Source organism: Nanorana parkeri, unplaced genomic scaffold (assembly GCF_000935625.1).
Source record: "Nanorana parkeri isolate BGI_ZX_2015 unplaced genomic scaffold, ASM93562v1 scaffold1088, whole genome shotgun sequence".
In the NCBI taxonomy this organism is placed as follows: Eukaryota; Metazoa; Chordata; class Amphibia; order Anura; family Dicroglossidae; genus Nanorana; species Nanorana parkeri.
In genome coordinates, this window is record NW_017307356.1 from 508,044 (window position 1) to 532,448 (window position 24,405).

Genomic DNA, 24,405 nt, shown 5'->3' on the forward strand with positions numbered 1-24,405 from the left:
CACTGTTGCAGGAGATGGTGACAGAGCAGCAACGAGCAAATACTTTTTTTTTTCTTTCTACAGAAAGTTTTTATTTGACAGGATAGAAGTCACTGGACCAAATACAGATACTAGATGGATTTCATCTCTGGACAGACATCTGGATAATCCAAGGTATGTGGCAGGCAGTGCGTCATAGGAGGGGAATGGGTCTGGCAATTAAATACAGATTGAAGACAATACAAAAACTGGTAGCACTTCACACATTGCCCTGCTCCTTTGCCCTTGTTGGCAGGACTGTCTTCCTCTTCAGAACTTTCCTCTTCATCTTTTTCCATGCTCTTCTTCTTTTCCTGTCCTACTTTAATGGAAGCTGCTGGCCTTTTTCCAACTTTTGGAGGAGGTTCTGGATCTTCCTCTTCTTCTTCCTCTTCCACCTTCTTCCTCTGCCCAGGAGTAGTCTGCTTCCAATGCAACATGCTGACCACTAATATACATCGGCCCATATTTCAGCTGAAATGTGACTGGGGGAGTCAGTTCAATGCCCACCATGGTAGCCATTGGTAGTATAGAAGGCTTTAGTGTGAGCAAGGACTTTTATCAGCTGCAGGTCACTTGCAGAGAGATGAGTGCGGCAGTGATGTTGTGAAACTGGGGACAGGTTATCGATGGGGACGCGTACCTACAGGAAGTTCATAATTCTCCATGGCGGGGCGCATTGAGGAATATGGCCTTGGGGCAGCAGAGAGAGTAAATGCGGCCCTGCTGGTAATGCTAATGCAAGAGAAGAGGTCATTGCCCTGACCAATTCTTGCATGTTTATTTGATAGTTAAGTTCAGTTTTAAATGACCTTGGGGCTGCATATAACGGGCCCATAAGAGATTTGAGATATACTCCAGGCAATAACCAACCAAGCCCAAGATTTTTGGCATAGGATTTTTCTTTAGCACCTCAGTCCTTTCTTCTGTTAGACGCTTTGTTCCCTGTGACATACAATGTCCTAAAAATACGACTTGGGTTTTAAATAACTGCATTTTTTTTAACTGGCTTAATATTATTTGATGCCAAATTTCCCAATTATCACAGAAAAGCAATAAATCACCAACTTACCTATACCAGTACATCTCCAGAGTGGTTTCCATTGGTCCAAAACCTCCTTCAAATGCAAGCTGCATGCATAAGGTAAGTTGATAGAGCCCTGTCCAGGCTGCATCCACACATACTGCTCAAAGTTAAATGTAAAAGTAAATAAATACCAACAATCTGGGTGCAGAGGGACATAAAAATAAGACTAGGTGCAGAGAAAAGTGATTTGGTCTCTGATGATTATACAGTATCTCACAGAAGTGAGTACACCCCTCACATTTGTGTAAATATTTTATTATATCATGTCATGTGACGACAAAGAAGAAATGACACTTGGCTACAATGTAAAGTAGTGAGTGTACAGCTTGTATATCGGGGTACATTTGCTGTCCCCTCAAAATAACTCAACACACAGCCATTAATGTCTAAACCGCTGGCAACAAAAGTGAGTACACCCCTAAGTAAAAAAATGTCTAAATTGGGCCCAATTAGCCATTTTCCCTCCCAGGTGTCATGTGACACGTTAGTGTTACAAGGTCTCAGGTGTGAATGGGGAGCAGGTGTGTTAAATTTGGTGTTATCGCTCTCACTCTCTCATACTGAAATAAGCAGAAAAGGCTAATGAGGGCTACTACCTTTTGGGAATGCAGGCTACTTTAGTGGGGTATGCTATGTATAAGGAAAACTAGGGTGACTCACAGTTAGGAAGGCGGCAGAAATAAGGTCCCCTGTGGAGTGGCGTCTGGCGTCCTAGATCCTGGTCCTTGGAGTGGAGCAGGGTGCAAGGGGATGATGGGCTACAGGTCCAGAACCCAAGTCTGGTGTTTAGCAGGCACATGTAATCGGCTGGCCAGGCCAGGTTGGAAGAGGGAGAAAAGCAGCACTCGGCTCAGGGATACTAATTCCCGTGTGTCCCCACTGTATGACAGGGGTGATCAAAGGACTGGTGAGAGCTGTAGTTAAAGTGAGGGCTCTCAAAGAATAGGCGGCTATGCGTTTCGAGGTATAACCTCTTTATCAAGCCTCAGTATAAGATTATAGATTATAGGATGGAAGATTATAGATTACAGGATGATGTGTCGGGGGTGATCAAAGGACTGGTGAGAGCTGTAGTTGAAGTGAGGGCTCTCAAAGAATAGGCGGCTACGCGTTTCAAGGTATAACCTCTTTATCAAGCCTCAGTATAAGATTATAAAGAGGTTATACCTCAAAACGCGTAGCCGCCTATTCTTTGAGAGCCCTCACTTCAACTACAGCTCTCACCAGTCCTTTGGTCACCCCCGACACACCATCCTGTCATACAGTGGGGACACACAGGAATTAGTATCCCTGAGCCGAGAGCGAGGGTGACAGTCCCTGAGTCTTTTCTGCTTATTTCTGTGTTTCACAGGGTTCCTCTCCCTGTAGTTGGTTTTGGAAGAAATTTCGTGCAGGAATCCATATCCTATAGTACTATTGTCTTCTATAGCTGTGTCTTCCCATTTTCGCACTCTCCTATGCTACAGTGGGCAAATTGTAAGTGGGCATCTTAAGTTACTAATGAGGGGATGTGGCCCTGAAGGCATTCCACGGGGCCCATATGGTTTCATAAATAGATATATGGTCCTGTCTTGCCATGGTAAGTTTCTCCATCAGACTTAGGTAATCTACTTTATGTATCCATTCTATAATTGTTGGTGTTGTGGCAGTGTTCCATTATTTAGGAATAAGGAACTTTGCTGCATTCAATAAGTGTGGTATTAACGATTTCCGATATCTTATGGGTGTTGTTTCCGACAAGTGTAGCAGGCAGGCCCATGGGTCATTAGGGGCAGGTAGCCCCGTTATTGAGGTTATCAGATGAGTAACTTGTGTCCAAAAAGGTTTGATCTTGGGGCAAAACCACCATATATGCCCATGGGTACCTGTAGAGCCACAACCCCTCCAACATTCCGAGGAATGTGACGGATGTATTGCGTGGAGGCGATCCGGCGTATAGTACCACCTTGCCAGTAGCTTAAATGAAGCCTCTACTACATGTGTGCTAATAGAGGAAATGGAGTTAAGGCTAAGAAGCCGCTTTTTCTGTGAACATGTCAAAATATTACCCAAGTCTGCCTCCCAGTATGCTATATATAACGGATCTTGGGACATAAGTGATGATAGTAGTATTTTATACATTAACGAGAGACCGTGTGGTGGAGAGTCTGTTTGTGACAGTATAGTCTCAAGTGGGTATAAGTTTTCCAGAGATCTAAGGGGTTTAGGAAGGGAAGAGATAAAGTGGTGTAGCTGATGGTACCGCCAATTATCCAAGGGTCTAATACCAAACCTTTTCTGTATTTGTTGCAATGTACTAATAAGCCCTGAATCCTGCACGACCTCATGCAGCTTAAAGAGCCCATCGGTTGACCAATATCGAAAACCGTTATCTAAAAGGCCTGGGAGATAGTATGAGTGACTCCTAAGGGGCAATAGGGGGGAATTATAAAGGCCAATTAGTTGAGAATATAATTTTGACCATATGGTTAGGGTGGACCTAGTCAATGGGGAGGTAGAGCTCAGCAGCTCTCTATGTTCTGGTGGAATCCAGGGTATCGTCGCTAACGATTGACCAGCCAGTGTAAATTCCAAGTTTTTACTTTTTACTCCCCAATTGGTAGGTCCAGTCCATTACCCTGTTAAGTGCCACAGCATAGTAGTATAGGGTAAAGTCTGGGAGGGCCAGTCCGCCTTCCTGTCTAGTCCTAATAAGAGTCTGTCGGGAGATTCTAGCTCTAGACCGATTCCAGATATATTTGTCTACCTCTTTGCGTATGGTCCTAAGATAGCATTCAGGTAAGGAGACAGGTACTGTTTGCAGCAGGTATAATACCCTTGTCAATACGTTCATTTTAACGGCACTAATCCTGCCTGTCAAGGTGAGATAAGGTCGATCATTTGTCCACCTAGACAGGTCTGTTTTAATGCTATTCAAGAGTGGAATATAGTTATACTTCATCAAGTCTGAAAATGTAGGAGTCAAATTTATACCTAGATATTTCAATTTACATGATTTCCATGTGAAAGGTAACATACTACGTAGGTGTTGGCATTCTTGAGGGGAAGCTGTAAGGTTCAATATTTCTGATTTGTGTAAATTTATACTAAAATTAGATATCATACCAAATTGATCAAATTCCTTAAGGAGATTAGGTATTGTTGTTCTGGGCTGTCTCACAAAAAAAGAGGATATCATCGGCATATGCCGCTATCTTGTGTTCATATCCCTGAACCTCAATACCTTTGATGTTTACATTGTTCCTAATAGAAATATGCATGGGCTCCAAGGATAGTATAAATAAAAGTGGTGATAAGGGGCATCCTTGGCGGGTGCCATTGTGAAGTTCAAAAACCTGGGACAAACTTCCATTAATCTTAATTTGTGCCGTGGGGTTATGATAAAGTGTCTTAATAAAGTGTAACATTCTTGGGCCTAGTCCGAAGTGTTCAAGTGTAGCGTTTAGAAATCCCCAATCCACTCTATTAAACGCTTTTTCAGCGTCGGTAGAAAGGATCATGGTCGATAGGTTAGATAAGGATGCGTGATTAACCAGTGTCACTGCCCGTTGCGTGTTATCTCTGGCCTCCCTGCCCAATATGAATCCCGTCTGGTCTGCTGAGATAAGGTAAGGTAATAAAGGAGCCAAGCGATTGGCTAAGATTTTTGCATATAGCTTAATATCGGTATTTAATAAAGAGATGGGCCTGTAGCTACTACAGACAGATGGATCCTTACCAGGTTTAGGAAAGACTGAAATATGGGCATGTAGTGTAGGAGGTTCAGGGGGGTCTACCAGTGGAAAAAGTGTTAAAATATGTGCATAAGTAGGGTATAAGTATTGTTTGAAAGGTTTTGTAATATTTTAAAGAAAACCCATCTGGGCCGGGGCTTTTCCCCGTCGAAGAAGTAGCTATAGCCTTGTTCAGTTCTAATTCCAATATTGGGGCTTCTAGTGACATCATTGTAGTCTGATCGATTTGAGGAAGAGAGATGTTGGCAAGGTACTTACGGATTAGATTGTCATGTCTTTTTTCAGATTGTTCAGATGGATTAGGTCTAACGTTATATATTTTAGAATAGAATTCCTTAAAAGAATGGGCTATCTCCTTCGTGGAATACATAACAGAATCAGTTGCGTTCTTAATTTTAGGGATAAATCCAACATTTTGGCAAGCTCGCAAAATGCCGGCTAATCGCCTACCTGGCTTATTTCCAAATTCATAGGTCTGTTGGGACAAATAATTCATTGATCTAGTATAGTTAGCTTGCAAAACCTTAAGTAGTTCTTCACGTGCTTCAGATAATTCCTGGAGAAGGGCTTCTGCCAGGGATTGTTTATGTGCTCGTTCTAGAGTGGTTATCTTGTGAATCAATTCCGTAATTTTATAAGTGCGTTCCTTTTTTTTTATGTGCGCCTTGTGCTTTAAGTTTCCCTTAGGGTTAGGGTATATCGTTGCCTTATGGGCTTCCCAGAGTATCCCTGGAGAGATAGATTCCATCTCGTTTTCTTTAAAGTATAGGGTGAGGTCTTCTTTTATAGCTAATTCGATTTTTGGGTCTGCCAACAACTGTTCATTAAGTCTCCACCTATATGGAAGTCTTTCCAAGCGAATAGATATGGGGGCGTGGTCTGATATTGTGGCTGTTAATATGTTAGCTTCCCGAAGTAAGTCCAAGTGTCTATCTTCCATAAATATATAGTCTATACGTGCGTACATATTGTGTACAGGTGAATAAATCGTGTAGTTTTTGTCGTGTGGGTGTAGTATGCGCCAGGTGTCCATAAGCTGTAATTTGTGAAAATGTGTTTTAAGATTGGTAATTTGTCTATATGTTATATGTGATCGGCCAGATGAAGAATCTAAAGATGGGTCGAGCATGATCCCCTCCCTTCGGAGACTGGGCCACAGGGCAGCATTCCAACATGATAACGACCCCAAACAGACCTCCAAGACGACCACTGCCTTGCTAAAGAAGCTGAGGGTAAAGGTTATGGACTGACCAAGCATGTCTCCAGACCTAAACCCTATTGAGCATCTGTGGGGCATCCTCAAAGGGAAGGTGGAGGAGCGCAAGGTCTCTAACATCCACCAGCTCCGTGATGTCGTCATGGAGGAGTGGAAGAGGACACCAGTGGCAACCTGTGAAGCTCTGGTGACCTCCATGCCCAAGAGGGTTGAGGCTGTGCTGGAAATATAATGGTGGCCACACAAAATATTGACACTTTGGGCCCAATTTGGACATTTTCACTTAGGGGTGTACTTACTTTTGTTGCCAGCGGTTCAGACATTAATGGCTGTGTGTTGGGGACAGTAAATGTACACTGATATACAAGCTGTACACTCACTACTTTACATTGTAGCCAGGTGTCCTTTCTTCTGTATCATCACATGAAATGATATAATAAAATATTTACAAAGATGTGAGGGATGTACTCACTTCTGGGAGATTCTGTATGTTTCCACCATCTCTGTGTAGATAAACATGGAACACACCCTTTGCCCTCTCTTTTCGCTCAAGATTATTAGAAGGTTCAAAGAGCAATGATGATATGCAAAGTGCAGTACACCCATCAACCAATCACATTTCACCCATAACAGCTTCATGCCTCTCATAATCCAAGATCATTGTCTGCCTCTCATGGATTGCCACACCTAGTACATTGAGTTTCACTTCATGAAAAGGCTTGAAGGATTTTCCATTTACATTTCTCTCTTCTGCTGTCAGCGATGGCGTCTGCTGATCTTAATGATGAGCTGGAATGTTCCGTGTGTCTGGACATTTTTACAGATCCTGTGACACTGAAATGTGGACACAACTTCTGCCGGGATTGTATTAGTCTTGTTCTGGATACAAGTGCCCTAAGTGTCCTAAGTGCAGAGCAAGCTTTAAGAAACGTCCTGCCCTTCAGAGGAACACAAATCTGACCAGCATAGTGAAGCTTGTGCAATGTAATCCACCAGCTCAGAACTCCGGGATCTTCTGTACTCAGTGTATTCACATTCCTGTACCTGCTGTGAAATCCTGTCTGATGTGTGAAGCTTCTCTGTGTGACAACCACCTGAGAGTCCACAGCAACTCACCAGAACACGTCTTATGTGACCCCACCACTTGCCTGGAGAACAGGAAATGCTCCATCCATAAGAAGATCCTGGAGTATTACTGCACTGAGGACTCTGCCTGTATCTGTGTGTCCTGCAGGCTGGATGGAGAACATCGAGGACATCAGGTGGAGACTCTGGATGAGGCCTCTGAGAAGAAGAAGAAGAAACTGAGAAATGTTCTGCAGAAACTGATGACAGAGAGAGAGGAGACAGAGAGAAGAGTCCAGAGTCTGGAGGAACACAGGAGGAAAGTACAAGGAAAAGCAGCTGGTGAAACAGAGAGAGTCACTGCTCTGCTCAGAGACCTCAGGAGACGTCTGGAGGACCTGGAGAAGAGAGTCCTGAGTGAGATCTCCGGGCAGGCAGAGCAGATCTCCCTCTACGTGACGGATATGATCCGGGAGCTGGAAATAAAGAAGGACGAGCTGTCCAGGAAGATGCGTCACATTGAGGAGCTGTGTAACATGACGGATCCACTGACTGTCTTAAAGAAATCAGACACAGGTGACTTGTGTGATACTGAGGATGGAGATGATGAGGACAGAGAGAGACATGATAGACTCCTCCATGATGGAGGGGATCTGGATGTGGCTGGGATCTCACACACATTACACACAGGTATATCTGATATCATGTCTGGGGTAAATGTACAGGAAGGTCCAGGCACACATGTCTATCCACATTGTAGTACACAGGATAAAGATCACATCACTGCTGAACCATCCAGGCCACGCCCCCAACCCTCCTGCACCATACAAAACTTAATCCGCCAGGCTGGAGGACTACATTTTAGGTCTGCACAGGAAACATTGGGGGTGTTGGGGGTTACAGACATATTACTGGATGTGAACACAGCTGGTAATACTCTACATATATCAGATGACAGGAAAATTGCATCCAGGTCATATAAGAAGCAGAATCATCCAGAAACTCCAGAGAGATTTCGGTGTCCTCAGGTGTTGAGCAGTCGGAGTTTCTCCTCAGGGCGACATTACTGGGAAGTGGATGTCGGGGGGTCAAAGTCCTGGATAGTCGGGATGTGTTACCCCAGTATAGAGAGGAGAGGAGATCCGTCAGAGATTGGATGTAATAAGAAGTCCTGGGGTTTGCAGAGGAGAGGGGGTTATAATGAGTACTCAGTGATACATGACAGTGAGGAGATCCGATTACCCGGCAATGTCTCCAGTAACAGAGTCAGGATAGATCTGGATTATGAGGCCGGGCGGATCTCCTTTTATGATCTGTGTGACCCGATCCGACACCTCCACACCTTCACCACCACCTTCACTGAGCCCCTCCATGCCGGGATATGGGTATTGGGAGGTTGTATAAAGATATCTGGGGGGCAATCAGATGTGAGACATCTGCCCAGAGACTGGTGACATCACAGGGCGGAGAATCTGATTGGTGGAATACTCAGCCAATAGGAGGAAGCAGTGGACAGGAAGTGACATTACTGATATATAAGGCTCTGTAGGCTCCGGGGCTGTCACCTTCATCCTCAACTTCACTACCTTCACTACCTTGTGTGTCATTGACCAGGAACAAGCATGAGGGATTTCATTTTTTTCAGACTTCACTGGCTGCATGCTTGTTCCGGGTCAGTAACACACTAGGTAGTGTAGTCAGTATAAGGATGAAGCTCCTGGAGCCTGCAACTTTAAGGCGTTTCTATGTTTTTCAGTTTTGGATGGAGTGGGAGGATTAGAAACCCTGTTAGGTTTTTACCTTCTCCTCCCCCCATACCTTCCAGTCCTTAGATGTGAATGATAAACAGATGTCGGTGAATCCCGATTATGATGGCCGTGTTGTGTGTGGGGTATCGTGGGCAGGTGGCAGGGGGGTATGCAGTGTCAGGAAGTGGAAATCCTCGCCTAATGATGGGATGGACTACAATCCCCATTCTCCCCTTCAGTCCCGGCACCTCTATGATCCTTATGGGGCAGAACAATGGTTACATTTCCTCTATGGTCCTATTCATGTGATAAAGAAAAATCCTTCTGATCTGCGTTACTAATGATGAGATGACATCACTAAGTGCTTCTATGCTGATGTTGGGTTCTTTCTAGAATAACAGGCTGACTTGCTGGAATGACTTTACAGAAAGATGTGATTAGAACAAATGGTTGTTCTCCGGATCCTTGGAATGTCTTGTTGTAGAACACAGTGACAGTTGGTCTCCTTGTTCTACAATGAGGTATTTGGGAGTCTGGAGGTGGGACAAGCTGATGAGGTGTTCTGAGATGACAGAAATGAATGTCTCTTGTAATGAATGATGTGCTGCTTGTACAAATTCTTCACTCAATGATGTCATAGGTCACATGTTTATGTTTGGGGGCGGTCCTCCATGACAACTGTCCAGGATTGGAGGTCAGATGAAGAGGTCAGATCCTTGGTCCACCCGCCATGTCTAAGGATCTCCGTGTCTTCATCTCTCTACTTTCTCATCTTTACTTTTACTTTGTAACTCTTCTCTTCTAAATAAACTTTCTGAACCTTCACCGTGATCTCAGCTTGTTGGTTTCCTCATCACATCCCACAATATCTTTGTCATGAGTTGTCATAGCGATGGAACACATAGGGCAGATTTGGGGGACAATTAAGACTTTCAGTATGAAATAGGGACGAGATGAAAGTACTGTTCAGTGTTTTGTAGTCTCTGTTCTGTTCTGGGGATTTCCTTTTTTTTGTCCAAGAGACACAACAGGAAACAGTCAGTCACTTGAACTCCACCAAACTCCATAACCCAACAGCTCCACCTAATAATAATCCTGACATAACGTGTCATCACAATGAAAATGGCTATCACACCGATAAAACCTCCAGGGTCACATAGAAGATTCAGCACTTATAACGCTGTGACTTCTGATCTCCTCCTTACCCTCCCAGAGCTCATCAGGACTCCAACCATCCATCCCACAGTGGTGGCTGATCTCCCCCTTACACTCCCAGAGCTCATCATGGCTCCAACCATCCATCCATCCCACAGTGGTGGCTGAGAGCTCAGTGACACTGGGATCCACCACTGACAGATCAGGATGATATTCAGGAATGAGGTGTTACAGAACAGAATTATATTCAGAGACCACCTGAAGGAAAAATTCCGGCAACGCCAGCCACAAAACATCCACCGTTTTTAGGAGGGAGAGACGAGGCCGGTTTTATCCTGAATTGGAAATTAGAATGTATTTGAGAGACAATAGCCAGAAATATTGTACAATGTCTGGACAGTGCAGATCCTGATAGTAGTGAGGGTCAGCTGCCATCTGGAGCTAAAAAAGCTTCACTATATGCTTCAAGTTCGGCAACCTGAGCCCCACTTTGTTCTTGCTGCAACTCCTCCCATATTTAATGTAAAGTTTCTGGCCTTGGTGCTCCCACATTGACGTGCTACCACCCTCTAACATTTTCTTATTATTGTCCTCTGGACATTTTTACAATTTGTTTCCTTGTAAGGCCATTTCTGATAAGGTCGTGCAAACACGGGCAGGGGTGTCAGTTTGAATGTTTCATGAAATCCACAACCTAAAAAGTGTATTTACACTATTACAGTCAAATTTAAGAAAACCCCTCTATATGTTTCTTGTGTGTTCCCATTCACATAGTATGCCAAACAAAAATAACATGTGGCTGTGAAAGTGGTAATACACTTTAAAGTTTCTGTTTGGTGGATCTTGGAGGGAAATGTGACCCCCCCAGTCTGTTCCATGGCATAGCACACTGGGGTGTGCAAAGCAAAAATAACACTGCCAAGAATTGTATATGGTGAAGAATTGGTGAACACACAGCCCCTTCCTCATTCCTGACCTGGAAGTCCCCCCCCCTGTAACAAAGGTTGAACTCGATAGACGTGTGTCTTTTCTTCAACCTGACTAACTATGTAACTGTGTAACTATGTAACTGTGTAACATATTCCCAGCTGCCAACATTTTGTATACACAATCTATTTAAATATTTCACATTTTGTAAACTTAAGATTGTTTACTTTTCTGTGTAAGACCGTCCCTGCCCAAGTCAAGCAAACAAGGGCAGGGACAGCAATACAAACTGGGTAAAAATATTAGCAGCTGGGAAGGATGATGCTAGAGGGGCCCAACATGTGAAGCCACCACATTTGGTGGGAGACTCTTTTTCAATCCCCCTTCAGTCCTCCTTGGCCTTTTTCTATGAGTCTCTTTTCTAAGGACATGAGGGGAAGGGAAGGCAGCAGAAATCAAGACAGGACTCCTTCTTCTGGATGCACAGTCTTGCTGGCCATGAGTAAGTGACTTCCTGGCAACACGCCGTACCTCAGATGAATATCTTTGTGTTGCCAGGACACTGAGTACACGGTGTCCTGACAACATAACATACCACAGGCAGATTCTTTCTTTCAGCTCTGACTGGGATTGATACACGATTACCTTTCTACAATGATCTTTGTCAGCACAGATGACTTAGCACTCTGAGGTAAATATCTATATATAGTAAAGCAATGTTTTACATATCGGCACCTGCTGGGTTTGTTCTCAATAGTACTACACCGGCTCCATTGTGTTTACTATCCCGGGGACTTTCTGCTGAGGTATTTGTTTATTCTTCCATGGATACAGAGTTTTGTGTTCCTTATGGTGAGCAAATAAACACTTTGAGTGCCGTGTAAATCAGTTTGGAACATTGTATCACATTTATTCCTCTCTCTGGATATTTTTATATCACATACTGGTGAGCGCAGTGGTCTCATAGGTGTTTTTTATATTTTCTATAGTGGGATAACAAGGGGTATTCATCATTGGGAAGATTGCAGCTGCCATGTTACAGTATATATTTGATCTCCGGTTCTCTAAGCTCTGTATATTTTATGACTCTTTTTAGCAGCAAAAATTAAACATACAATCCTACGACCATAAACTGCCCACCATTCCCCAGAGTGAAGGCTTGAAACTTAAAGCAGCACTCGCCAGCACCCACCTCACCCTCATCAGTAACAACCTTCCCATGCCAGGTGTTTGCTGGATCAGAACAAAAAGCCCCCCACATGCCCAGTTCCTGTAAGCCAGATTGATGCTTCAACAGCTTTCGTACTAGCTGGTAAGAAAAGCCTCTTTTCTCTAGTTCATGGCCTGAGCATGTTACACATTAACATTTTCCAACCCGCGATCACTATTTTGTTACATTTTTATTAAATGTAATTTGCAGTTTTATATTTTTTGTGCTATTTTTTTTAAATATTTTTGAAATGTATTATTTTTTTCTACTTAGACTGTCCCTGCCCTGGTCAAGCAAACACAGAAAGGGGTGTCATAGCTGTAGCTAAAGCATTTACAAACAATCATATACATGGACCACTTTTTGGGTGTAAAGGATGCACCACTGACTGGAGGTAGCCCGATATAAGCTGAAGGTACTAGCCCACCCTGTTGCATATTTCATGTCAGAGAGTGCCTTCAGCAGGGCAGGTAGGGGGATTTTATGTTAAATGTAATCAGACTTGGATCAGTGAGGACTACCAGGGGCCGGGGTTATGTCCTAGGGGTGCAGGACAATAAGAGGGTAAAGCCAGAATGTAGGAAATGGGGCCCCCGGAAGGAGTAAGTCCAGGGTCATGGCAGTAATCTGGTAATCAGAGGTGCAGCAAAAGTTAATCCAGCACATGTCAGAAGACATAATACGGATAAGTCCAGTAAGGACAGAACAACAAGTCCCAGCAGACCTCAGCAGTACACGGCAGGGAAGAGCAACACATCTCAGCAGACCTCAGCAGTACATGGCAGGAAGGAACAACAGATCTCAGCAGAACCCAAGAGTACACGGCAGGAAGGAACAACATATCTCAGCAGACCTCAGCAGTACATGGCAGGAAGGAACAACAGATCTCAGCAGACCTCAGCAGTACATGGCAGGAAGGAACAACAGATCTCAGCAGAACCCAAGAGTACACGGCAGGAAGGAACAACATATCTCAGCAGACCTCAGCAGTACATGGCAGGAAGGAACAACAGATCTCAGCAGACCTCAGCAGTACATGGCAGGAAGGAACAACAGATCTCAGCAGAACCCAAGAGTACACGGCAGGAAGGAACAACATATCTCAGCAGACCTCAGCAGTACATGGCAGGAAGGAACAACAGATCTCAGCAGACCTCAGCAGTACATGGCAGGGAGGAACAACAGATCTCAGCAGACCTCAGCAGTACATGGCAGGGAGGAACAACAGATCTCAGCAGACCTCAGCAGTACCTGGCAGGGAGGAACAACAGATCTCAGCAGACCTCAGCAGTACATGGCAGGGAGGAACAACAGATCTCAGCAGACCTCAGCAGTACATGGCAGGGAGGAACAACAGATCTCAGCAGTACATGGCAGGGAGGAACAACAGATCTCAGCAGTACATGGCAGGGAGGAACAACAGATCCCAACAGACTTTGGCAGTACATGGCAGCGAGGAAAAAGTCTCAGCAAGCCAGCAGCATACAGTACCATGCAAAAGTTTTAGGCAAATGTGAAAAAATGCTGTGACGTACAAATGCTTTTAAAAATCTATATTTTTATTGTTTATTTTTATCAATTTATAAAATGCAAAGCGAGTGAACAGAAGACAAATCTAAATCAAATCAATATTTGGTGTGACCATGCCCTTTGACTTCAAACGAGCATCAGTTCTTCTACTTGCACAAAGTTGTGGATGTTGTAGGATAAAGGTGCCCATACACTGCTCGATTCTCGTACGAGAATCGCGGGAAATCCCGCGATCGTACGAGAATCGAGCAGTGTGAACGGAGACGTGCGACCGTTTCTACTGTACGGTCGCACGTCTTCCGTCGAACCAGCATGTTCGAAAACCAGCCGGGAATCGTACGATTCTCGGCTGGTTAGAACGGTGCTCGGAAGACAAATGCCGAACGGGCCGGTGTGCGCACGCGCACCCTGCCGGTTCAGCATTGCGGTCATCGGAAGCCCGCCCCTCAGGGGGGCGGGCTTGCGATGATCGAGAGTGCGATCTGCCTGTCCAAGATAGGCAGATCGTACGTTTTTTTAATCCCTGTACAACCATCGCAAGACTAAGGTCTTGCGATGGTTGTAGAGTGTATGGCCGCCTTTAGAGTCAGGTGTATGATTAACCAATTATACCAATCAGGTGATAATCATCATCAATTTCCTATGTAGGATGGATCACCGTCATTAACTGCAACAGAAACAGATGTGTAGGAGGCTTAAAACATTGTGAGGAACAGCCAAACTCTGCTACTAAGGTGAGGTTGTGGTAGACAGTTTCATGTCACAGGTCATATGGCAAGACTGAGCACTGCAACATACGACAAGGTAGTTATACTGCATCAGCAAGGTCTCTCCCAAGAAAAGATTTCAAAGCAGACCAGGGGTTCAGGATTACTGATGGGCCATACACACCCCTGTTCGGTTCGAATTCGAATATTCGGACATGGGGGAAGATTGTATTCAAACTCAAACTAAATTTTATGGGAGTAGAACATTGAAAATCAAATGTCCCCATTTTGAAGCCTTATATGCAATTTATTTGCTATAAAGAGGTGTATGGGGATCCAAGTACTGCCCTGGGGGACAGGAATCATTTTTTTTAATACTGTTATTAAAGGAGCAGTGATTATAACATTGCCTGAAGTGAAACAATAAAAATGAAAAATTCCCCTTAAACTGCCTGTAAAGTGGCAAATCTGTAGGTTGTATAGAACCTGCTGCAGTAAAAATGAAATTTCTAAAGAACAAAAATTACTTTTTTTTTTAAAGCATACAGTTCCCCCTCTCAAACAATACCAGACCCTTTAGGTCTAGTAGGAATGTTAGGAGGGACCAAAACTCTGCAGAATGCACATGGGGGTAATGCTTTCCCCCATGTGAGCATATGAACATGTGGCCAGGAGACAAGCAGCCATGTTGGTGAAAAATATTTTATAGAGAGAAGAAGGAGGAAATACATCATAAAATGGGAGGGAACACAAAAAATGGAGATGGGAAGTGATGTCATCACATGGCATGTGTCTCATGACATCTGCACTGATCTCCCAGAGGGGTGAGAGCTGGGCTGTCTTATGTCTCTGACAGACACACCCCCTTTACAAGCACAAAAGGGGTTTGTTTTCTAACAATGGAGCAGGAGAGGAGAAACATCCATCCTCCGATCACACAGCCAGATCACAGGGGGGAGCAATCAGCTGCAGCCTCTGTCCAAGTCCTGCAGAGTTTTATATCAGTCCTCTGCTTTTACATTGCCTGTCCTCTCCTGCTGCCTCTCTCAAACCACATCTAGTCCAAACCACATCCCCGAATTCCTGCGGTAGGAACCCCAAAGTTCTACAATCCCCTATTCAGATGTGGCTGCTGTCACCCAATCAAGTTAATAACCAGGTGACAACAGCCACATACTGTATGTAAGCAGCAATCCACATGTAATTGGATATGACACGGTAACATGTGGATTGGACTACATCACTGTGGGCGGAAGAATGCAAACTCCTTGCAGATAGTGTCCTGGCCAGGATCCAAACTAGGAGCCCCCGGTGCTGCAAGGCAGAAGATTTTGTGTTTTAGTTTACCATAATAAGTTTTGGGTCACTGGAGGACACAGCATATGTCCTCCCGTGACCCAAAGGAGAACTATGGGTAAAAGAGGTTGCCCCATAGTTCTTTAAGCAAGTTCAGCCGTAGGTATGAATGGAGCATGTTAGTAACTGAAGAATATGGGCACTCATGTAATTCCAAATGCAGAGTCACCGGTGGAGTGGGAACAGCTCCAAACGTCTGGGTAAGAAGAGTAGCTGGGGTAAGGATGTCTGTGAACTTTGGATCCTTAGTCACTAGACATGTGCACTGCCAAAAAATGAGTTTAGTTTAGTTTCGTTTTAAATTCGGATTTGTGTTATTTCGTTTTTCGGGATTCGGGTGTGAAAGTCAATTCGGATTCGGAATTCGGATTCGGACGAAATTCGGTAGCGGTAGTTCGCACTTTCGTTTCGTTTTCTGTTCTTATTCGTTTCGTTCGTTCGTTTGCAGCAAAGTGACATTTGAGGGGGAAAAAATGTTTTTCTCCTTCTCTAATGTCACTTTGCTCCAATGAACGAAATGAATAAGAACAGAAAACGAAACGAACGTTCGAACTACCGCTACCGAATTTCGGAAATGGAAATTCGGATTTGTTTGCATTCGTTATGTCTGTAATTCGGAATTCGGATACATCCGAATGTCCGAAAATTCGTCCGAATTTCGATTCGGAACGAAACGAATCGCACATGTCTATTAGTCACATCACTGTTGATGAATGGATTCAGCTTGGCAGTTGCATTGTTCTTTGGAATGTCCTGTTTGTCATGGAAACATCTTATTTCTGTGCTTTAGGCAATGTCTGTTGCAGAGAAAGGTTTTTGGCATATGTGCCAGTCCTGACAGTGAGCATCATTGGGCTTAGTGTGACAGCAGTGTGCAATATGGACTAACCTTGTAGAAGTGCGTACATGTCTTGACCACCAACAAGGGTTTTGGCTTCAGGACGAATATCTGGCTCATTGTCAGGATCTAGAAGACTGAAGACACCAGCTGTAGTTTCTTCTGGATGATCCAGCAGGAATTCAGGACCTATTAACCAAGAAGAATTTGCGAAGACACTTGCAGACACCGGCCTGGTGGCATGAAGACACTTGCAGACACCGGCCTGGTGACATGAAGACACTTGCAGACACCGGCCTGATGACATGAAGACACTTGCAGACACCGGTCTGGTGGAATGATCTGCAGGATTAATTTCAGATGGAACATAATGCCATTGTTCAGGCTTAGAGGATTTCCTGATCCTTTCTACACGTTTGCTGACAGGAATAGCAACTTTGAAGGTTGATCTCCAGTCCTTGTAGTTCTCTGGACAGTCGTAAAACCTTGAGAGGCTAGTGTTAATGAGGTTACGGCATATCATATATCTGGGGAAGTCAGACAGGTCTGATCTCTCACTCTTTGGTGCGAAAAGTAACTTGTGGAACCCATTGGGTGTGAAAGTTCTTTGGTGAAGAAGGGTGAGGTATACCAGGATACAATGATGTTGCAAGAGCGTTTAGCTGTGCATTAGTCTCATAGACTTCTTCTGGCTGTAGATTGAACTGTGGCTTGTCGCTGGGAGTCACCTTGCCATTAGCAGGAGGTGCTGTGGTTTGCTGTGTAGATGCACTTGCGTTGTGCACTTGAAGAGGCTCAGGCAGTTGCAGCTCAGAGGTCTCTGTGTTGAGTTAGAACAGTGTTGTTAGTAGAAGGTCCAGGAGATGACTCTGTATCATTGCAAACATTATGCTTTAGCACATAGTCACTGGTACGTTCAACTGGATCTTCCAGTTCTGCTGGGATAGAACTGTCCGAATTAGTATTTTGTCCCATTGCTTGTTCAAGGACTTTTAGCTTTGCTCGGGCAGCTGCTTCCTCACTTTCCATTTGAAGAATCTTTAATTGAGTTTCTTTTTGAGATTCTGCCTCTGCTAGACAAATGTTTCTCTGAGCTTCTATTTTTGCTTCCTTTCTAGCAAAGGAATGTTGCACTTTATTGGTTTCCAGATTAGCGCGGGCCTCTGTTAGCTTGTCACTTAATGTAGAGCTTCTGGAGGGAGAGGATCTAGAAGAACGTGCAGTGAGCTTGGTTGATGTGGATCTGTGAGATCTGGTCTCCTGCAGTTGAGCAATGCGGAGTTCTGCCCTTTCTTTAGCATCTTGCATTAAGAGATCCCTTTGTTGGTTCAGTGCATCAGTCTTGGTCAGTTTTGCTGAAGAGTCCTCTATAGGTGATCTATAGAGTCTCTTAATCCAGCTGGTTGATCATTAAAGTGTGACAAAACTGACATGCATTGTGAAGTTCTGTCCCATACGTCTGACAGGTTGCTGGAGAACTCACCTCTAGAGGTTTCATAGTTTTCTCTGAGTTTCTGCGTTTGGTTTATCATAAGTTTGGTTCTTACACTCTGTTCTGTGATATCTGCAGAATCTGCTCCCTGTACATCTGCGGGGTCAGAGGCATGATGTATCGGCGTTGGTTCAGCCATAATGGAATGCTCAGAGCCTTGTCTAGACATTTTTTACGTTTTTGCAAAAAATGGTTACTGTTACTGTCGACCAGCAGCTTAGACAGGTGGGGTAACACAGTTCAATGTAGAGAAACAGTTTTCAACATTCACAGGTGAAGTGCAGTAAGCTTGTGCGACCGTGTGCTTTTACAAGATGGCGGATGGCACTGAGCTTGATTGCAGATTAGGCACACACATATTGTTAGGATCCAGAGCGCCTCCAGGTGGCGCTGGAGCTATGTCCTGCAGTTCATGTGCTCACCTGCAGGTGTCTCCAGGCAGCCAGGAACTGTTAGATACCAGACCGCCACTGGGCGGTCCTGGAACATGCAGCTCCAGTGCTCACCTGCGGGTGTCTCCCAGCTGCCAGTACTTATCCATCACCTGGTGCTTCCTGGGAGGGTATTTAAACCCTCCCTGCAGTCAGGATGAGTGCTCAGTATTCTGTTATCATTTTCTGTGAGTCCTGAGCCCTGTTACCTGTTTGTAGTCCTAAGCCCTGTTACCTGTTTGCAGTCCTGAACCCTGTTACCTGTCTGCAGTCCTGAACCCTGTTGCCTGTTTGCAGTCCTGAGCCCTGTTACCTGTTTGTAGACCGATTCATGCTTGTTGTAGTCCTGTTGTTGTTATCAATAAACTGTATATAAACACATTCTGCCTTGTCCGTTGTGGTCATACGTGTTTGGTCAGCCTGTGTGGGTACTTGCATACGGTGTGGGGCAATCTGGGTCGGTACCCCTGACACATATACACAGCGGACTGTAGGAATTCTACATATCTCCGACCATTCTGACTGCGATTGTTGTATTAGCGATTTATCCCCCTTGCTGAGACCTCTATGCCTGGCCTGTATAAGCAGATGCAATCACTGCGGACAATCCTTATCAGATACAACAGACAACAGGATACATCAGATGATTGAAAATATGGTATTTGCAGGTCAAAAGATGGTATTGCTTCCCCCATGTGAGCTTATTAACAAAAAAAATTATATAAAGAGAAGAAGGAGGAAATACATCATAAAATGGGAGGGAACACAGAAAAGGATGGTGCAATAACCAAAATGACCACAAGATGGCAGAATATGAACCAGCTATACTACTGATAACATGCCGGTAATGCTGGTATTGGCTTAAAGTGACATTAAAGGCAAAAAAAAATTCCCTCCCCCCAATGTAAATGTTAGCACTTACCTTAAATGAAGTCTCTTTTTCCGATCTTCCTCTTCTTTCCCCATGTTTTCATCTGTCCCTCCAGCGGTGTATTTTTTTTTTTTTTTTTTTACACTTCTTGCCTATATCTACTGCTTGCTAGGAGTAGATATAGGCAAAAAAAACCGGAGGGTTTAGAACCCCTTCAAGGAAAAATAACTATATAAATTCTCATCTTACAGTAATATGAACATTAACTATGACTATGCATTGCATCATATTCTCATACATAAGTGTACCTAGAAGAAGGCACGGGGGAGGGGGTGACACCAAATATTGATTGGATTTGGATTTCTGTTCATATATTGATACAAATAAACTATGAACACTTTTATCTCATAAACATCCTTAGTTTACAGCATTACAGCACACCTGCCTACAACACTTGCATAGTACTGTACAACACGGAGGGACTATGAATCCCAGCAGACCTGACAGTAGTAGTGGAGCAGAACAGTCAGGTTAAGCTTCCATGCCTTTAAATCAACAGACAGAGCCGGCCCCAATGTAACCTCTGGTCTGCCAGAGAGAAGAAACCCAGCTTAGACCCTCCCACAGACCTTCAAAAAAGAACCTGGGAGGTGCAGGCCTGAGAGTGAAGGAAAGGGGGAGTATACAGGATGTATACAGCAACTCACCTCACCCCTCAATCATGCCTTTTGTTCTTGGGAGGCTGCTTTGGTGGGAATCAGGAGATGTGTTCTGGGGCATGGGCAGCTTATCCCAGCACCAAAATGTCTGGACCCCCGCAGCGGGGCTCCTGTGACATAAAGACTTCTGACTGCAAAAGCCAACAGGACAGAGGGAGAGGGGCAGGAGGGAGAGCACTGCAGGTCTGCTCTGTGTTAGAGATCAAAGCCCAGGCTGCTTTAGCTGTGACAGAGGAAGTGAGGACCCACAAAGTGATGAGGGGATTGGGGAGCGGAGAGAGGGGCTCAGGGCTTCATAGAGACCCCTTCTCCACACTTAGATATGGAGATTATTGTCAGGAGTCCTCCCATGTATTATCTGTGTCCTCTGTATAAGGATTCCTATGAATACGAGTCTCAGTCTCGCCCTGTGTAGGAGTGTACAGAACCCGTAACGCTGGGTAAGGAGTGTCAGAGACTTTCACTGTCATTTCTCTTCTGCTGTCAGCGATGGCGTCTTCTGATCTGAGAGCTGAGCTGGAATGTTCCGTCTGTCTGAACATTTATACAGATCATGTAACCCTGAAATGTGGACACAACTTCTGCCGGGACTGTATTGGTCGTGTGCTGGATACACAGGAGGGGTCTGGAGGATATTCCTGTCCCGAATGCAGAGATGAGTTCCAGGAGCGGCCTGCACTGCAGAGGGAGATAACACAGGGTAACATAGTGGAGAATTTCCTGTCTGCTCAGCCAGATCAGGAGGAGTCCGGGGTCCTCTGTACTTACTGTATTCACGCTCCTGTACCTGCTGTGAAATCCTGTCTGCTGTGTGAAGCTTCTCTGTGTGACAACCACCTTAAAATCCACAGCAAGGCACCAGAACACGTCTTATGTGACCCCACCACTTCCCTGGAGAACAGGAAAAGCTCCGTCCATAAGAAGATCCTGGAGTATTACTGCACTGAGGACTCTGCCTGTATCTGTGTGTCCTGCAGCTTGGCCGGAGAACATCGAGGACATCAGGTGGAGACTCTGGATGAGGCCTCTGAGAAGAAGAAGAAGAAACTGAGGAATGTTCTGCAGAAACTGATGACAGAGAGAGAGGAGACGGAGAAAATAGTCCAGAGTCTGGAGGAACACAGGAGGAAAGTACAAGGAAAAGCAGCCGATGAAACAGAGAGAGTCACTGCCCTGCTCAGAGACCTCAGGAGACGTCTGGAGGACCTGGAGAAGAGAGTCCTGAGTGACATCTCCGGGCAGGCAGAGCGGACCTCCCTCTACGTGACGGATATGATCCAGGAGCTGGAAATAAAGAAGGACGAGCTGTCCAGGAAGATGCGTCACATTGAGGAGCTGTGTAACATGACGGATCCACTGACTGTCTTACAGGAATCAGACACAGGTGACTTGTGTGATACTGAGGATGGAGATGATGAGGACAGAGAGAGACATGATAGACTCCTCCATGATGGAGGGGATCTGGATGTGGCTGGGATCTCACACACATTGCACACAGGTTTATCTGATATAATGTCTGGGGTAAATGTACAGGAAGGTCCAGGCACACATGTCTATCCACATTCTAGTGTACAGGGAAAAGATCACATCACTGCTGAACCATCCAGGCCACGCCCCCGACCCACCCCCACCGTACAACCCTCATACCTCCAGGCTGGGGGAACAAATATTGGGGCTGTACAGCAAACATCGGGGTTGTCGGGGGTTACAGACATATTACTGGATGTGAGCACAGCTGGTAATTATCTAAATATATCAGATGACAGGAAAACTGCATCCTGGTCCTATAAGAAGCAGAATCATCCAGAATCTCCAGAGAGATTTCAGTATTCTCAGGTGTTGAGCAGTCGGAGTTTCTCCTCAGGGCGACATCACTGGGAAGTGGATGTCGGGGGGGCAGGGAACTGGATAGTCGGGATGTGTTACCCCAGTATAGAGAGGAGAGGAGATCAGTTATGGATTGGATATAATAAGAGGTCCTGGGGTTTGGAGAGGGGGTGGGGTAATCAGTACTCAGTGATACATGACAGTAATCAGATCCGATTACCCGGAAAAGTCTTGAGTGACAGAGTCAGGATAGATCTGGATTATGAGGCCGGGCGGATCTCCTTTTATGAACTGTGTGACCCGATCCGACTCCTCCACACCTTCACCACCAGCTTCACTGAGCCCCTCCATGTGGGGTTATGGGTATGGAAAGGTTGTATAAAGGTATCTGGGGGGAATCAGAGGTGAGACATCTGCCCAGAGACTGGTGACATCACAGGGCGGAGAATCTGATTGGTGGAATACTCAATAGGAGGAAGACGTGGACACAGTTACATAGTACATAGTATTTGAGGTTGAATAAAGACATTTCTTATTTATAAGGCTCTGCAGGCTCCGGGGCTGTCATCTTCATCCTCAACTTCACTTCACTACCTCGTGTGTCACTGACTAGGAACAAGCATACAGGAGTTCAGATTCTTCAGACTTCACTGGCTGCATGCTTGTTCTGGGTCAGTGACACACTAGGTAGTATAGTGAGGATCTGGATGACAGTCCTGGAGCCTGTACTTTTAAGGTGTATCGATATTTCTCAGTTCTGGATGGAGTGGGGGAGGATTATAACACCTGTTTTTACTGCTATCCGGGGACTCCAATAGAGATTTCCCCTCACTTCCTGTCCTGGTGACAACGTTTTACCAGACAGGAAATGAAGGAAAATCTAAACCAGGACACAGATAGAAATAAAGGAACCTCTGTCAGGGTTTTATAAAGAAATATCCGGCACTCCTTACACACTATGGGGGGAATTTACTAAGACCGGAGCAGACAGAATCTGAATCAGCTGAGCACAGGAACCAATCACATTCCATCTTTAGCTTGTTCAGTGAAGCTTTGAAAATGAAAGCTGGAAGCTGATTGGACCAGATTGTGTCTGCTCCGGTCTTAGTAAATCGGAGGTGTTAGTAGAATATAAAGTGTGGAAAATAATGATTGGCTCCCCTGCAGATGACAGAGAAATGAAAGGTCTACAATTTGTGTCATCGGAGAAGAATATCCACCAAAAATCCAGAGAAGTCACAGGACATAAATGTTATAAATGAAGTGGCAGTTCAGGGAGTAAAATACATATTTGATTCCCAAGCAGAACATGACTTAGTGGGGAACCCTTGATGGCGACCACAGAGGGGAGACGTTTCCTGGGGGAACCCTTTTTGGCGACCACAGAGGGGAGACGTTTCCTGGGGGAACCCTTTTTGGGGAGCACAGAGGTGACACGTTTCCTGGGGGAACCTTTGTTGGGGAGCACAGAGGTGAGACGTTTCCTGGGGGAACCCATGTTGGGGAGCACAGATGTGAGATGTTTCCTGTGCGAACCCTGGTTGGGGAGCACAGATGTGAGACGTTTCCTGGGGGAACCCTTGTTGGGGAGCACAGAGGTTAGACGTTTCCTGGGCAACCCTTGTTGGGGAGCACAGAGGCGAGATGTTTCCTGGGGAACCCTTGTTGGGGGGCACAGATGTGAGACGTTTATTGGGGAATCCTTGTTGGGGGGCACAGAGGTGAGACGTTTCGTAGGGGAACCCTTGTTGGGGGCACAGAGGTGAGACGTTTCCTGTGGGAACCCTTGTTGGAATACTCAATAGGAGGAAGACGTGGACACAGTTACATAGTACATAGTATTTGAGGTTGAATAAAGACATTTCTTATTTATAAGGCTCTGCAGGCTCCGGGGCTGTCATCTTCATCCTCAACTTCACTTCACTACCTCGTGTGTCACTGACTAGGAACAAGCATACAGGAGTTCAGATTCTTCAGACTTCACTGGCTGCATGCTTGTTCTGGGTCAGTGACACACTAGGTAGTATAGTGAGGATCTGGATGACAGTCCTGGAGCCTGTACTTTTAAGGTGTATCGATATTTCTCAGTTCTGGATGGAGTGGGGGAGGATTATAACACCTGTTTTTACTGCTATCCGGGGACTCCAATAGAGATTTCCCCTCACTTCCTGTCCTGGTGACAACGTTTTACCAGACAGGAAATGAAGGAAAATCTAAACCAGGACACAGATAGAAATAAAGGAACCTCTGTCAGGGTTTTATAAAGAAATATCCGGCACTCCTTACACACTATGGGGGGAATTTACTAAGACCGGAGCAGACAGAATCTGAATCAGCTGAGCACAGGAACCAATCACATTCCATCTTTAGCTTGTTCAGTGAAGCTTTGAAAATGAAAGCTGGAAGCTGATTGGACCAGATTGTGTCTGCTCCGGTCTTAGTAAATCGGAGGTGTTAGTAGAATATAAAGTGTG

The 24,405-nt window shown here is 45.0% G+C and overlaps 1 protein-coding gene and 1 pseudogene across 1 annotated transcript; both read left to right on the forward strand.

The window, feature by feature from the left end:
- The first annotated feature begins 6,817 nt into the window (after nucleotides 1-6,817).
- On the forward strand, nucleotides 6,818-15,810 carry LOC108796297 (annotated as a pseudogene).
- Nucleotides 15,811-20,593: 4,783 nt separating this feature from the next.
- On the forward strand, nucleotides 20,594-22,339 carry LOC108796292 (E3 ubiquitin-protein ligase TRIM39-like). The gene is made up of 2 exons (XM_018567753.1): nucleotides 20,594-21,625; nucleotides 21,758-22,339. Exons 1-2 carry the CDS (start codon nucleotides 20,594-20,596, stop codon nucleotides 22,337-22,339), a joined length of 1,614 nt encoding a protein of 537 aa, XP_018423255.1.
- Nucleotides 22,340-24,405: the final 2,066 nt, after the last annotated feature.

What these genes read in the sequence shown, in the direction of transcription:
- LOC108796292 (XM_018567753.1), top strand. Translation starts at nt 20,594, where the DNA reads ATGGCGTCTTCTGATCTGAGAGCTGAGCTGGAATGTTCCGTCTGTCTG. An exon ending in TATCTGATATAATGTCTGGG is followed by an intron (nt 21,626 to 21,757) that starts GTAAATGTACAG and finishes TCATACCTCCAG; the next exon opens with GCTGGGGGAACAAATATTGG.